Genomic DNA, 16,579 nt, shown 5'->3' with positions numbered 1-16,579 from the left:
GAGATCACTTTTTTTTTCATTTTTCACCAAGGAACAAAGATCAGTTACCTCCCTCATACCCAAAGAGTGTCTGACGTAACGTTTAATGAAGTTCTGGTAACAAATGGCAGTGAATAGAGCGTTGAGCCCAGAGTCAGGAAGACTTCTCTTCATGTGTTCAGATCTGGCCTCAGACCCTTGGTGGTTGTGTGATCCTGGGCAAGTCAAGTCACTTAAATGGGTTTGCTTCAGTTTCCTCATCTGTAAGATGAGCTAAAGAAGGAAATGGCAAAGCACTCTAGTATCTTTTCTGAGAAAACCTCGAATGTGGTCACGGAAAGGCTGACATGACTTATGAACAACTCAACAACAATGCAAAAAAGAAGTAGCATTCACAAAGTTTACTGTTCGTCCCTGCTTACAAACACCTGAATTCAATAGAACTTCATACAAACAGAAACACTAAGGAAATAGTTAAGTAAATAGATGAATGAAGGGCTCATGATCACATGGATTTGGAAATCCCATAGGTTAACACACATCCTTTAACATATTTCATAGATGGAAATTCCCAATCCCTCCTAGTCTTTAATTAATCCATATGGCAAATGTTAGCATTATCGGACTCTTATTCAAGGGACAGCATCACCTCTTGAAATTCAACAGGGAAAATGTTAGAAATGAGTAATTATTCTTCTGTCAGTGTACTTTTATTCTCTCTCACAACATCATGCCTTTGCATATGTGCTCATAAACTAGGAACTCTACTGGCGTGAGGGAGAACCTGATCACATTGGAGAATTAGAAATTAATGTGATATGTGACTCCTAGAAATTTTACTCTGATAATTTAGCTCCATATATTGCTTTTATTTTTCCCCCTCAATGACTGCACTTTGATTTATGCGTGACCTAATCAATGTCATCCTCCTTTCCACAGTTTAGTTCACAAGCCATCTGTGCCTTCACATCATGAGAGGCGACATTTCTAGGCTGTCCCACAAATCCTCCACAAGATATCTGCCTACCATGGGGCTGGGGGCTTCATCTACTTCTCTTGTCATTGCAGGGGTACAAGTGAAGCCTGAAAGATTATAAGGAGTTCACTAGTTATAGCTTATTCTTTCCCCATTACTGGTTGTCCTTCTTTCTGCTTATATACCACAAGGTTTAAATAAATTCAGACTTTAGATAAACTAAGATAAATGGGAGTCAGTAATCACTAGAGACCGAATCAAAACTATAAGAGAAAATTCCTTCTCACTTTTATAGAACTGTGGAAAGCATTCTAATAAATGCCAATATTAAAGTGCATCCATCCTAAGTCCTTACAGATTTATGGAATGGGTGGCTCAGAGGTAGAAAAGGAGAAAGAAGCTTATAGAAAAATAATTCTCTTTGGGTCTAAACATCTTTGCTCTTCTGTAGGTGTTTGGTCATGTAAATGTCTGTAACAGTTATCACTAACGGAAATTATGATACAGATATATGAACACAATGACAACATGCCTTTTGTCAGTTGCCTACAAAGCATTTCAGTCTCTAAATATTGATCCTTACAAAGCATGGCCATTCACAATCCAGTAAAGTGGATGGAAACATCCCCTTACCTTGTACCGTTAAGTGCACCTGCATTGTTCGAGGCGTGTGTTGAGTCTGCACAGAACACGTGTATGGCCCATCATCTGTCACATCGACATTCTGTATCTGGAGGCTGTAGTCCCTTTTATTTAATGTGGAAATTGAAACTCGAGGATCCACCGACCACTTATCACCTCCCGCAAAAATAATACTTGACCGGTTCAGCCAGGCACCCTTTGAAGCTCCATCTTCCAAATAACACCTGAAAATTACAAGAGAGAGAAAATTGTTAATCAAAATGAAAATGTGAGTCCAACCAAAAAACTCTTTTTTTCTGCCTGTATTTAAGTATGCTACATAATGATGAGGTGGTAGGTAGAAACATAAGAAATAACAGGGGGGCCAAGCAGAAGTTCACAAACTCTTTACAATTTTATTTCAATTGCAAATGAAGCAGGAATGACAGGTGAGGTCTTTGTTTTAAAAAAAAAAAAACTCTTTTTTAAAGCTTAGAAATATATTTATTTTAAAACATTTCCCACCGTGACATATGGCTGACCACGTACTTGGATACACAGTCAGCCTTTCCAAAAGTGGAGTCGAAGATGCTGTGAGGGGAAAAATAAAAACACTGGACTTTGATTGTGAAGACTCCAGGTCTGGATTAAAAAAACATTGCTGACCTCTGAGCTCATCTATCCAACTCCTTCATTTTACAGGGGAGGATAGTGAAGCCCAAAGACCTTAAGAATTTTTCCCGACATCCCACGGGGAATAAGGAGAAGAGACAAGACTTAAGCCCAGCCCCTCTGATCCCTAATTGGTAATTGTTTCCACTACTTCTGTAGTCCTGGCTCTGACACTTTTAGCGAGGTGACCTTAGACAAAACATTTCGTCTCTCAACTTGTTTCCTCATATACCTTAGAGAAATTATAATATTTAGATTGTCTTAGGGTTTTCAAGAGGATCAACAGAGCATATAAGCCTTCATAATTATAAAGCTCTTACAAGTGATTATTATTTTCTGATTCTCCTAGGTTTCTAATAACGGAAAATGTAATTCAAGGCCAATTTTTCCGTATGAGTCACTCACTTGGACGGCCTTTTGGTGTAGATGAAGCAATGGATTTGAAAAGAGAGGAAATGGTTGGAATCTCCCTTTTTGCGCTTCCTAACTGATGTGAATTTGGATACGTCATGTCATGTTTTGGTCCCCAGTTTTCCTGCCCACAAGACATGGAGTTAGTCCAAGATGAGCTAAAATGTCCCTTCCAGATCTAAATGAATGAGGTGCCCATCTTGGGGTAAAAGTAACAGGTGTAAATGGGGCAGAGTTCACACTATTGGTCTGAAAAGCAATGGCAGTGACAAGAACAAGCTCACAATTTTATTGTGATGCCTTTTAGGATTACCAAGGTACCTCTTATATGTTCTAGTCCATTTGACATTCATGACAACCGCAAGAAGCAGAGACTACAAGAAGTGAATTTCCTTGAGGGCAGATGCTGTCCCATGGTAAAATGAACTTTCTGAACAGCTTTCATATATACATCACTGTCATTTAGGGAAATGCTTTTGTCTTCCTACACCTCCCAATCCTGTAAAACTCCCCCTCCCATCCTTAACAAAGAGAAATAACTGAGCAGAATTCTGCCCTGGCAAAGTCTTTCCTTGTCTAGTAGAGTCTCTGCGGCAAAGTATATACTTAATCAGTGCTTGCTGAATTGATCATTCTTAAACCTAATTTAAAAAGTGACTCGCCCAGGGTCACACAGCTCAGAAGTGGGGAGACAGGTAGTGGAAATCTACTACGGGATCACTTTATCACCTTTGTGTCTGTCAGACCTAAGGGCTGCCTTGGCGGCTTGGGAATGACTAAGACATACATTAATGCTTCAACGTAATGGATATATTGAAGAGAAGTTTTCATTGAAAAAAAATGGACATGTATTGGCAGAGTGGTGAGAAGGCCATATTTTATAATGCATGTACATAAGTATGCATATATAGGTTATATATATGTATATGTATATGTATATATATGCATATACACACAAACAATTCATATTGCATGCATTTATCACTCAATGCCAGACATTTATTTCACTTTTCTTTTTAGCCAGCTCTAACAACCTGTATAATGAACCAAGCATTGCATTTCTGAGGATGACAGCAATCAGTGGATTTGGAGGTCAAATCTGAAAACACTTTTTTTGCACCATGTGCCAATTTTGAAGAGAAGAATGCATCTCTCTCAGTGTGGGGGAGCTCCTCGAGGGAAGGGTCTGCTTTGTTTCTGACTTGCCATATCAAATGCTTAAGAAAAGTATCTGGCATATAGTAGGCACTTAATAATGGTGACTGAACTAATGTACTGAACGCCTATGGGCCATAGATACAGATTCTGTGTCTTTTCTTTTTAATCATGTATTCCATTCTACACAGAAACTAGGCATTTGAGAGGCAGCACTAGGATGGGGGTGGACCCTGCTGACTGTTCCCAAGGCCCACATTTCTCCACTTCATCTTGAAAATGTTCCGTTACAAATTAAAGACCGGTTCTCTTAAATGAGTACAAAGCTGAGCTATAGAATGAAAATACACATACATCGAAATAGTTTGACAGCACATCTCAAGCATCCCTTAGGGGATTGAACACGGGACTGGAGATTGCTACAAAATCGTAGCTGCCTGCAATGGGGCGGCCACTGCCAACTGTATGAAACTAATCAGTCCAAGGGAAAAAAAAGTACAAGGTATATTGCAGAATCTAATTTGCAGTCAGTCACGGCATCTGCAGAATCCAAACCAGGAGGAGTCTTAAAGGTCATTGTTAATTGAAAATCTTTTTTTCCTTATGTATTCAAGGGAGAAAATGTACCCCCCCTTTGTTGCATAATTAAACAATTACAGCGTATCACCATTCTTAATAATATGTGGCAAGATGATGAGACGGGGGGTATGTCACATTTTCAATATCATTATTTAGTGCCAATATATTAAGGAAGGCACCCAGGTAATAATATATAGGAATCTAATCCCTGATTAAGTACCAGTTAGGTATCAAACACAATGTTTTTTTACATATAGCCTTTAGAAATTAGAAAAAAAAAGTTTTTAAATATTACAGAAAACTACTTTTCTAACCTAATAGAAGATGAAAAATCAGTCTCATTAAAAAAAATTAGTCTATCGATTAACAGTCGTTTATTATTTGGCCACTGGGTGGCATATTGCATAGAGTGCTGGACATGGAATAAGCATTGCCCAAATTCAAATGCTGCCACAGGCACTTATTGGGTCTATGACTTTAGCCATATTAATTGACCTCTCTTAACCTCAGTTAATTCATTTGTAAAATGGGCATAGTAGTGGTACTGATTTCCTAGGGATAGTATGAGAATAAGATGAGATAACACGTGCAAAGTCGTTTGTGAATCTTAAAGTATTATATAAATACATGTTATGACTCTGATGACTTTGAACTTACTATGTCTGCACCATTCCCTGTACTAACTGCTGGGCAAAGGGCCAAGTCTTAGAATGGACAAAGAGACATCAGAGAAATTCAAATCCATGCAATTCAACAAATATTTATGAAGTAACTAATAACAATTCTATGTAGCCATCTACATCTATGTACATACATGCACATGTATACAATACATACATTTCATCTAGATCTACATTACCATGTGGTTTAGTGTAAAGTGTGTTCAAGTCCCCCATCAATGCAGTTCAGTGATACACACACACACACACAAATACGCATATATACACACGTACATTTATGTATGTGTATATTTATATATGTATGCATGTATGCATGTATGTATGTATGAATGTATGTATGTAGCATATGATCTTGGAGAATTGCAGGGAGACCAAGAGGTTCTGATACTTTGCCATGTTGATGTAGCTAGAATGACTCAGAGAAAGGACTCAAACTGAGCCTGCCATTACTCTAAGCCAAGTATTCCATCCATGGTCTTAAAGAATATTATTATAATATTATCATTGGTATCATTACTCTTTATTCTTATCTCTATTTTAAAATGGGGATCAGATAGAAACAGTCCCAGGGTAATTTGCTATTCAACTATTGTTTTTCTATTTAACACTCATTGAACTATTACAATGCAGCAAAAGAAAAGAATATGTTGATGTGGGGGCAGAGCCAAGATGGTGGAGTGAGAACAGAGACTTGCTTGGGCTCTCCACCAAACTCCTCCGAATGCCTGTAAAAAGGACTCTGGAAAACTGCAGAGCTACAGAACCCGCAAGGTGACAGAGTATATTAGCAATTTTGATTTGAAGATTTTTCCCAGCCATTAATAGGCCATGTGACCTGCTTACATCACAGGAAGCCCAAGTCACATGGTGGGAGGAGCTTCCTCACAGGAAAAGGAAGTTATGACATAGAAAAATGCTCAGAAAAAGAATATGTTTGCTGGTGGCTGCTAATGGCTGTCAGTGTGATTGTTAGATTGTTAGAACCGAACAGGCTGACTTAGCTGTGCTGTGAGTTTGTGTTTGGAAGACCCCCGCAGGGGGTCGGAGAGGTTTCAGGATGGTGAGGCTCCATGTTGTGAGATTCTGTGTGGAATGTTTTGGGTTCCTTGCTATTATGATGAAGTGGACTGACTGGCTGTGGGAGCTGAGCATTTGGTTGTGGGATACGGTTCTCTGGTGTCTGAAGAAATGGTTTACCTCTTCTACCTTCTATGTGGAGAGTCTCGTATACTTTGCGATACAGAAGTACATAGGCATTTTGACACTTCATCATCTACGTTGTTATTATTGCCTTACTGTTTCACAGAATGAAGCAAATCTCTAGCCCCAGACAACCTGGAGGGCCAACAGAAAGGGTCCATCACAATGGGCTGGGAGCGGAGCATAATATAGCGTGGGTCTTACCAGCACAGACCAGGCTGGAACAGGTCTCGGGGGATTGAATCACTGGCAGCTATGGTGAGTGTTGCCTTTCAAATGTAATGCAAGCAAAACAGGACTTTTTGTTGCTTTTTGTTTGAGTGCTTCTCAGCACTGATGTAATCAAGTGCCCCAGGACCCTGGGATGTATATATAAGATCTGAGCTTGGCATTTTGTTTTGGGGGCACACTCACTGAAAGAATGTTGGTGACAAGACTACTCAGGGTAGCTGCTGAAAGCTCCCCGGCTTTGAAAAACCCAGATGTCGATGCTTCTCTGATAACTATGTATTGTGATTTGGTCAGACAGAAATCTATCTGTTAATCTGATTATACTGTCTATGCTTGCAATTTCTGTTTGTATACTCTCTGAAGTTCAGGGAGCTGGCTTTCCCCCCTGAACTAAGTATGTATGTTTAATTAAATTGTATATATGTATGTTTAGTTAAATTGAGAATGTTAACCCTTTAAAGTTGCTTTCCTTAGAAAAGCAGATCAAAGGACCCATGCTAGCAGCCCTTCTGTATGCTCTTGTTGTTGGTCTTATGTTGGTCTTTCAGCCCCACAACAGTTATTGGACCTGGCTGAAAGAAGAGCTTGGTCTAGCCCCAGCCCCCAGGCACTGGAGGTGGCAGCTACAGTGGCAACTGCTTCTGGAGCTCCAGGCCCATGGACAGTGGGGGATTCAAGCAGTTGATCAGAGGAGCATTACAGGGATCTGGTGCTGAGGCAGGATTCCCTTGCTTTGCCCTGTTTGGATCTGGGTTATAGTCCTGGGTGGCAGTCCTGGGGAGAGGAGGAGCACTGGCATGGCAGAGCTCGTGGTGACTGTGGAGAGGGAACACTCCTTACAGTTCCAAGGCACAAAAGAGGGCTTGTAGTTATTCATAGACCAGAGCACTGGCCAGGAGAGGAGTAAACACCTCTCCTTTGATCATACCACCTTAGAAGAACTGAAAATTTACTGGTACCTACAAGTATCTCTGAGAAAAGTTGCACAAAACCCCTTAAACTTGGGACAGAGGATTCTCCACTCTGGAAGCAGAATCCTGCCCTGACAAAGAGCTCAGAAGTCAAGTAATTGGTTGGAAAAATGAACAAATAGCATAAAAAATCAGACTATAAAATCTTACTTGGGTGACAAAGAAGGTCAAAACATAAAATTAGAAGAAGACAACAAAGTCAAAGCTCCTAAATCCAAAGCCTCCAAGAAAAACATAATTTGGTCTCAGGCCATAGAAGAGCTCAAAAATGAGTTTGAAAATCAATTAAGAGAAGTAGAGGAAAAATTGGGAAGAGAAATGAGAGTGATGCAAGAAAATCATGAAAAACAAGTCAACAGCTTGCTAAAGGAGACCCAAAAACATACTGAAGAAAATAATACTTCAAACAATAGACTAACCCATATGGCAAAAGAAGTCCAAGAAGCCAATGAAGAGAAGAATGCCTTAAAAAAGCAGAATTGGCCAAATGGTAAAGGAGGTCCAAAAGCTCACTGAAGAAAATAATAACTTAAAAACTAGAATGGAGCAAATGGAAGCTAATGACTTTATAAGAAATTAAGAAATTATAAAACAGAATGAAAACAATGAAAAAAATAGAAGACAATGTGAAATATCTCATTGGGAAAAAATTGACTTGGAAAATAGATCCAAGAGGGATAATTTAAAAAATATTGGACTACCTGAAAGCCATGATAGAAAAAGAGCCTAGACATCATCTTTCAAGAAATTATCAAGGAAAATTGCCCTGATATTCTAGAACCAGAGGGTAAAATAGAAATGGAAAGAATCCACTGATTGCCTCTTGAAAAAGATCCCAAAAAGAAAACTCCTAGAAATATTGTCACCAAATTCCAGAGTTCCCAGGTGAAGAAGAAAATATTGCAAGCAGCCAGAAAGAAACAATTTGAGTACTGTGGAAACACAATGAGGAAAACACAAGATCTAGCAGCTTCTACATTAAAGGATCAAAGGACTTGGGATATGATATTCTGGAGATCAAAGGAACTAGAATTTAAACCAAGAATCATCTACCCAGAAAAACTGAGTATAATACTCTAGGAGAAAAAATTAATATTCAATGAAGTAGAGGATTTTCAAGCACTCTTGATGAAAAGACCAGAGATGAACAGAAAATTTAACTTTCAAATACAAGAATCAAGAGAAACATGAAAAGGTAAACAGGAAAGAAAAATCATAAGGGACTTATTAAAGCTGAACTGTTTACATTCCTAAATGGCAAGATGATATTTGTAACTCATTAGACCTTTGCATTAGACTAGTAGAAGGGAATATATGTATATGTATACACACACACACACACACATACATATACACACATGTATATGTAGGTAAATGTAGGTATGTATTTGCATATGTGTGTACATATATGTGTGTATGTGTATGTATATATATGTGTATGTATGTGTATATATATATAGATTTAGATATATAGATATAGGTATATAGAGTTATGGATATAGATAGATATCTATATATAGATATGACTAGATATACACATGTAGATATACACACATATATACACATACATATATATATATATATATATAGACATAGACATAGACATAGATATAGACATAGACATAGAAATAGACACAGACATAGACAGACAGACAGACAGATAGATAGAGTGCACAGGGTGAGTTGAATATGAAGGGATGATATTTTAAAAAAATAAAGTTAAGGGGTGAGAGAGGAACATAATGGGAGAAAGAGAAAGGGAGAGTTAGAATAGGGTAAATTATTTCATATGAAAGAGGCAAGAAAAACTCTAAAAGAAAATTTTAAAATGGAGGGGAAGAGGGGGCAGGTGAAAAGTATGAGATAACCTTATTCTCACCAGATTTGGCTTAAGGAGGGAATAACATAAGCACTCAATTGGGTCTCTTACCCTACAGGAAAGTGGGGGGGAAAGGGATAAGGGAAGGTGATAGAAGGGAGGGCAGATTGGGGGAGGGGGTAGTCAGAAGCAAACACTTTTGAAAAGGTATAGGGTTAAAGGAGAAAATAAAATAAATGGGGGGGGGTTGGGATAAGATGGAGGGAATATAGTTAGTCTTTCATAATATGACTATTATGGAAATGTTTTATATAACTACGCATGCTTAACCTATATTGAATTTCTTGCCTACTCAATGGAGGTGGGTGAGGAGGGAAGAAGGGAGATAATCTGGAACTTAAAGCTTTAAAAAAAAGGTTAAAAATTGCTTTACATGAAACTTGGAAATAAGATATACATGTAATGGCGCATAGAAATCTATCTAGCCCTATAAATAAGGTGGAAGGGGATGGGGGAGTGGTATGATAGAAGGGAGGGCAGACTGGAGAAAGGGGCAATAAACATACATGCCATCTTGGGGTGGGTGCTAGGGGAAAGAAGGGGAGAAAATTTGGAACTCAAAATCTTGTGGAAATGAATGTTGAAAACTAAAAATAATAATTTAAAAAGGTATGATTGAAAAAGGAAATGGCACGAGCAATGGATGACTGGCAGAAAGCCCTAGGGTTTCACTGGTACCCTTGTGATATTGAGCAAATTTGAGCAGAGCCATCAGTTAGATCCAGGATCAGCACAGATCCCTGATTTTAAGTACAGGTTTGCTCTTTCAGTGTAGGGCCTTGGGAACTACCTGAAGCAGTTAGGTGGTACAGTGGATAGAATGCCAGGCCTGGAGTCAGGAAGACTCATTTTCATAAGTTCACTTCTGGCCTCAGACATTCACTAGCTGTGTGACTCTGGGCAAGTCACTTTACCCTGTTTGCCTCAGTTTCCTTACCTGTAAAGGACAAGGCAAACCACTCCAGTATCTTTGCCAAGGAAACACCAAATATAGTCATGAAGAGTCAGACAAGACTGGATAACAACTAAACAACAAAATGGCTTGATTATATGCATCAGGGTGGTAATTCCTCAGGGGAAGATGCCATGTTTTCTTTCTCCTTTTTATCTTCCCAAAGGACCCTAGGATAAAACTACACACAAAGGACTTTTGACTGTCTATATATGATCTGAACAGACCTGAGTTTGATGATGCTCCAAACCTTCCATTTGGCCCAAGGTTGGAACAATGCCACATCCAGTTCAATTCAAATTAACAATTATTAGATTGACTATCACATGTTCAATGTTATAGATGAATCTGAATTAAATAAGACCTCAAGGAGTTTACTGTCTAGTATGGGAAGCAAGGATAAATAGGCTTGAATCATACACCAATTTATGCTAATAGCCCAAGGCAGGAGATATAATAGCAAAATTATTGCTCTAAAAACTCAATGGAGAGACTGGGGAAGATGAGTGGCACAGGGGAAAAAGTCTTAGATTTGGAAAATAGGACACTGGCTTGAATTTGGAATCTTCTCCTTTTGCCAATTACTTAACTTCTGGCCTTAATATTATCAATTCTGAGCTGAGAGGGGCGGGCTAGATGACCTCCAAGGCCCTTTCTATCTATGAGTCTAGGACCTGATGATCAATCTATAAAATAATATTTTGCTTAGACTTCATGGAGGAAATGGGATTTGCCCTGGGTATTGAAAGATGAATAAGAATCCTTAGTATTTGCACTAGCTGGATTTCTACTCATCAAGCCGCATTCAGGGTGATCAAACTCAAGCTAGAGTAAGCCTGATTGACACAGACTATGAGATTCTCTCCTGCAGCAAAAGGATCGGAAACAAGGACATCTGAGAGTTTCATTCCAGGGAAAATTAGCATATCCAGGTAAAAATACCTGCTTGAAAATGAGGCCCATGGCATCTTGTGAAAAGTTCAGCTCTTTCATGTCATTAAGTCACTCTAACACGTTGAAAAAAAATATATGTGCTACTGCCATGGCCAATCCACAACGCAGTGGGATTCACTCTGCCTTATGGAAAGAAATCAGCCCCACTGCAGACGTATTGATTAATGAAAGCCCTGATGGAAAGCCACTAATTAATAAAAGAAGAAAAGTCAAACTCCCCTTAGATTCAAAGGCAAGCCATTTGAAAATGATGTTCCAATGGACAGGTGAGCCAGCTCTCTGACTTCACAGCTGTCCCTGCATTGTACTGGGTATTTCTAAAGCGGACAGTAGAACAAGCCTTCAAAGACCAACAAAGGAGACTGATGCTGTGACGTGTTCAGAACATTGCCAAGTCTCTATACTGTTTCTCCATACAAAGAAGGTTTTGACATCCTGGCTTCCATGCTGAGCATAGGTGAGCAGAAGTGAAGCAGTGATCAAAAGGCACACTACAGATCCTACCTCTTATTTCCTACCAGCCACACTCTAGCTTCTAATGGCTCTCATCCCTGTTGCAACTTGAAATGTGAATAAATTCAAATAGTTAAATCAATATCCCAAATTCCCATTAGACCATACTCTGAGGCTATGGAAAATCCCATTCTCTCTCCTTTTTGAGGAAATTATCAACAGAATAATCAGCAATTTTTCTAATTAATGTCAATTACACTCTGAATCACCTACCCTTCAGAATGGGGGGAATTTATTTCATGGTACTAAATATGAGAATTAGCAAAGGGTAAGGTGCATTATGGCCATTAACTGCTCTTACTATGCAATTTGGTTATGGAGAAGTGGAGAGCATGACAATAGATATAATGAGATGTCTCCTTTTATTGCCTTTATGAGATTATCACATATATCCTCAACAGTAAAGCCCATGGAATGATGCTTTCAGGAGATGCTCCACATCCCAACTCTGCACTTTCCGTGTCTCTCCTCCCCGCTCTCACTCCTGCTCCAGGAATTCTTTTGTTCCTCACACCTGCCTCTTAGATTCCCTGCCTTCCTTCAATTCTATCCCCTTCAGCAAGAAGCCTTTCCTAATCTCCCCTACTGCTAGTGCCTCTCCTCCCCAATTTTCCTCGTATATTTTTTGTACATTTCATTTATTTGTTTGTTTGTTGTCTACCATATTAGATTGTAAACTTGTTGTGGACAGGGACTGCTTTTGCTTTTCTTTGAAGCCTCAGAGTTTAGCACAGTGCCTAGCACAAATTAGCTTTTTTTAAAAAAAATATATTAACTTGATCATAAAAATAAATAGGGACATTACACAATAAAAAATTCTAAGTCTGGGGAGGAAAGGACTGGTCCAGCTGGTAGAAATCTTCCATTTTATAGTTAAGAAGACTGAGGCCCAGGGTGGGAAAATATCTAGCCCAAAGGTTACAGAGGTAGTAAGAATAAGAGGCAGAATTAGAACTCATCTTTCCTGATTCCAGACTCAGAGCTACATGCAACATCCTATTTTGTGGCAGGAAGAAATAGAACCCAGTAGTATAACAATGTCCAGGCAGCTGGATATTTTCTTCTTTTCAAGACCTCTGTAAATATATAAAGAAGGAAATCTTCCTCCTTCAGTAACACGTGGAAGTGTCTTAATCCTACCCCTTGGAAAACAATGTCTAACCTGCCCAATTCAACATGAGCCAATTTTCCTCTAATTTTGATCTCAGTTTAAGAGAACATTACTTATCCTTTTCCTCTAAAGTTTAGACTGAAGATGATTTGAGTCATACCTCGGTCTCTCCCTTTCCAGGCAAAATACACCCAGGTCACTGGGGTTTTTCCAAGGTTTTCTCCGCCAGAGTTTTTATCACTCTTTCTATTCTGCTCTGAACTCTCATAGATCATCATTACAGAGCCAGAAGGATCTCCAAAGTTATCTGCTCCAACCTCTTGATTTCACAGATGAGGAAAGGCAGGCCTACCAAGGATGATTAAGTGACTTGCCCAAGATGAAAGAAGTAAGGACAGTATTTGAACCCAGGTTCTTGGACTCAAGAAATAGTGACTCCCAGCATTCCATTATCTTTTACAGATGCTTTCTCTGTCTTCATTAATTGGCAATCCCTTCTCAAGTTCTCTAGCCTACCATGAGCATTGTTGATATTACCTCTGGCCTTCTCAGGCACTCCCTTTCTTTCTCAATAAACTCAATATATGATCTCCCTACCTTAATCTTCCTTTCAGAGTTCCAGATGCCCAGTTTTCAAATTTCTCAAGTCCCTCGACTTCCCTTTCTAGTGTTCCTCAATAACACAAAGGAATGATCCCACCTTAGACACCAATTCTGACCCCCTCCCTTACTAAATTTGCCCAAGGTACAAGAATTTCAACCTATCACTTTAGGAAAGAGGGGATGATCTCATCACTTGAAATATGCCCTCATTCAGTGAGTTTTGCTATTGTACCTTTCTTCTGCTCTACCTCCTTCATCTGCTTCCTTTGGCTCTTTATCTTTACAATGGCTTTCTCACCTTCAGAGCCAAGGAATATGTCCAAATCTGTTGGTTCTCTCTCTAAGTTGGAAGCTCTAAGAGTGTAGAAGTGACTCTCTCCAAAGTTCTCAGGCTTCAGTTGATGAGTTTCTTAAAACATATACTAACCCCTTCTTCCTTCTGTGGGCTGACCTGGAACGTCCCTCAGCCAGTGGCACATCTCAGCCTTGATAATTGTCCAATTAGCTCATATCAAGGAACTTCACAGAGTATTAGAACCCATTAAAATTATCGCAGCCTTCATTGTCCAAACAAAAGTACAATGGCCCTAGAGTCAGAAGACTTAAGTTCAACCTTGCTCTCATCAGATTTGGCTTAAGGAGGGAATAACATATACACTCAATTGGGTGTCTTACCCTACAGGAAAGTAGGGGGGAAGGGGATAAGAGGGGGTGGAAATGATAGAAGGGGATAGAAGGAGATAGATTGGGGGAGGTGGTAGTCAAAAGCAAACACTTTTGAAAAGGGACAGGGTCAAAGGAGAAAAGTGAATAAAGCAGCGATAGGATAGAACAGAGGGAAATATAGTCTTTCACGACATGATTATTATGGAAATGTTTTACATAATGATACACATGTGGCCTATGTTGAATTGCTTGCCTTCTCAAAGAGGGTGGGTGGGCATAGAAGAAGGGAAAGAATTTGGAGCTCAAAGTTCTAAAAACAGATGTTTTAAAAAAGTTGTTTTTACATGCTACTGGGAAATAAGATACATAAGCAATGGAGTATAGAAATCTATCTTGCCCTACAAGAAAGTAAGGGGAAAGAGGATGGGGGAGGAGTGGGGTGATATAAGGGAGGGCAGACTGGGGAAAGGAGCAATCAGAATATATGCCATCTAAGGGTGGGGGAGTGTAGAAATGGGGAGAAAATTTGTAATTCAAAATCTTATGAAAATCAATGTTGAAAACTAATAATATTAAATGAATACATAAATACATACAAAGAAGTCTTAAGTTCAGATCTCACCCATGACCCTTAATTCTTGTGTGATTTTATAAAAGTAACTTCACCTTGCTAAGTCTGTTATATTATTTATTAAATGAGGACATTAGACTAGACCTTAGAGGTTTCTTGTAGCTCAGATTCAATAACCTTAGGGTTCTTCTTTCTTCTCCTTTCTCTGAACTCCAATAGTATTTTGTTAACCCCACACAGTTGACATTTATGATAGATTCTTCATTGGGATCTTAGTCATCTTTCTACGTGTGTGTATATATATATATATATATATATATATATATATATATATATATACACACACACACACACACACACACATATATATGTATACACACATACACACACACACACACATATATATATACATATATAAATTCCAAATAGTTTTTAAGTTCTTTTACAGTAAGGATTGTTTGATTTCCCTGTACTCTCCAGAAAGCATAAGACACTGCCTTGGACAGAGTCGGTGTTCAGTAAATAGCTGATGTTTGATTGACTGATATGAGGTAAGTATGGCCTTCTTGTGAAAAGCATTACACTTAATCATGCTGAGATGAGCCATAAATGCAGTGATTGTTTAAATAAATGCTGATCTATTTCCAAGAAAAAACATCACGGACTGTTCCAGGCTCTCATTAATGATACTTAGGAGGACTTTTGTCCTTTATAATTTATATGATGACCACAAACCCATTAAAATAGTTTCGGTGGTATGATAAAATCAGAGATTTCTCCATTATTCTTAGTAATTCCTTCCTTTCCTCCCTCCCTCCTTCCTTCCTCCTTCCTTCCTTCCCTCCCTCCCTCCTTCCCTCCCTCCCTCCTTCCTTCCTTTCTTCCTTCCCTCCTTCCTTCTTTCTTTCCTTCCTTCTTTTCCTTTTTTTTAATCCTTTCATCTTCTCTCCCCTCCTTTTTCTTCTCCTTTCTCTCCTCTGTCCTTTAAATGTGAGATACTTGACTGTGGAAATCCTTCAGGATTCTCTAACTGGCAGGCAGTAAGAAGTGTTTTGAGTTGCTTGAGGATGAGTTCTGCCTTTCTGTCTCTCTAGTTCTGACATCTCATGTTGTCAAAGGCTGATTTGCACCTCAGGACCCGAAAGGCTCATCCACTAAGGCAGTATCCTGACAGAACGAATGCTCAGTCAAGTCCAGGAGTAGAAGAGAATTGGGGCAAATTGAGGGAAAGGGGACCACAGAACAGAAAGAAGACAGACAGCTCCAGACAGTGACCCATCCTCTGGGGTGAACCGCTAAGGCTGCCCATACCTAGGCTAAGATCACAGCCTGTGAGTTTTCCTTCCCCAAATAAGTCTCCAATTTTCTGTCTACTTAAAAATAAAGGGAAAATAAAAAGGAGGCACGTCTCAAAACATAAATACTATTTTCTTTAATAAACACATCAGTTTTCAAGTCACTTAGGAGAAAAAAATGAATGTAAAACTCAGATAATAAAAGAGTAAACTAATAAAATGTGATACAGAAAGACTGCAAACTCATCTCTTTTGTCACATGAATTGAGAAGGAACTACTGTCATTAGTGAATACTAAAATCTAAAGAATGCATCCTCATTTTTATTTCCAAAGCTTCTGCTTATCTTTAAACTTCCTGTTGGACACTGTTGATTTTTTTTTCTTAATGCAATTCATTTTTCCCCCTTAAAAATATCTCTTCTACAAAGCACAAATTATGTTTTATGAATAAAGAATGACTACACAGCACAATTAATTAAAGTGAGTACTGAAATCATTAACTAAAGTAGACATTAATCCTTATTTATCTCTTCACTCTCTTGAGAAGCTTTGGACCAAA

The 16,579-nt window shown here is 38.8% G+C and overlaps 1 protein-coding gene across 1 annotated transcript in view; it reads right to left on the bottom strand.

Moving 5' to 3' along the window:
* Positions 1-16,579, bottom strand: part of NEGR1 (neuronal growth regulator 1) — a gene marked incomplete at its 5' end in the record, with an annotated part of 1,111,620 nt that overhangs the window by 672,726 nt on the left and 422,315 nt on the right. Inside the window, 1 exon segment of the mRNA XM_036754187.1 lies at positions 1,589-1,821. Within this exon segment, the coding sequence (XP_036610082.1) occupies positions 1,589-1,821 (233 nt within the window).

This window comes from Trichosurus vulpecula, chromosome 4, assembly GCF_011100635.1.
Source record: "Trichosurus vulpecula isolate mTriVul1 chromosome 4, mTriVul1.pri, whole genome shotgun sequence".
NCBI lineage: Eukaryota > Metazoa > Chordata > Mammalia > Diprotodontia > Phalangeridae > Trichosurus > Trichosurus vulpecula.
Note: the sequence above shows the minus strand (reverse complement) of the source record. Positions and strands in the feature narration are given on the sequence as shown.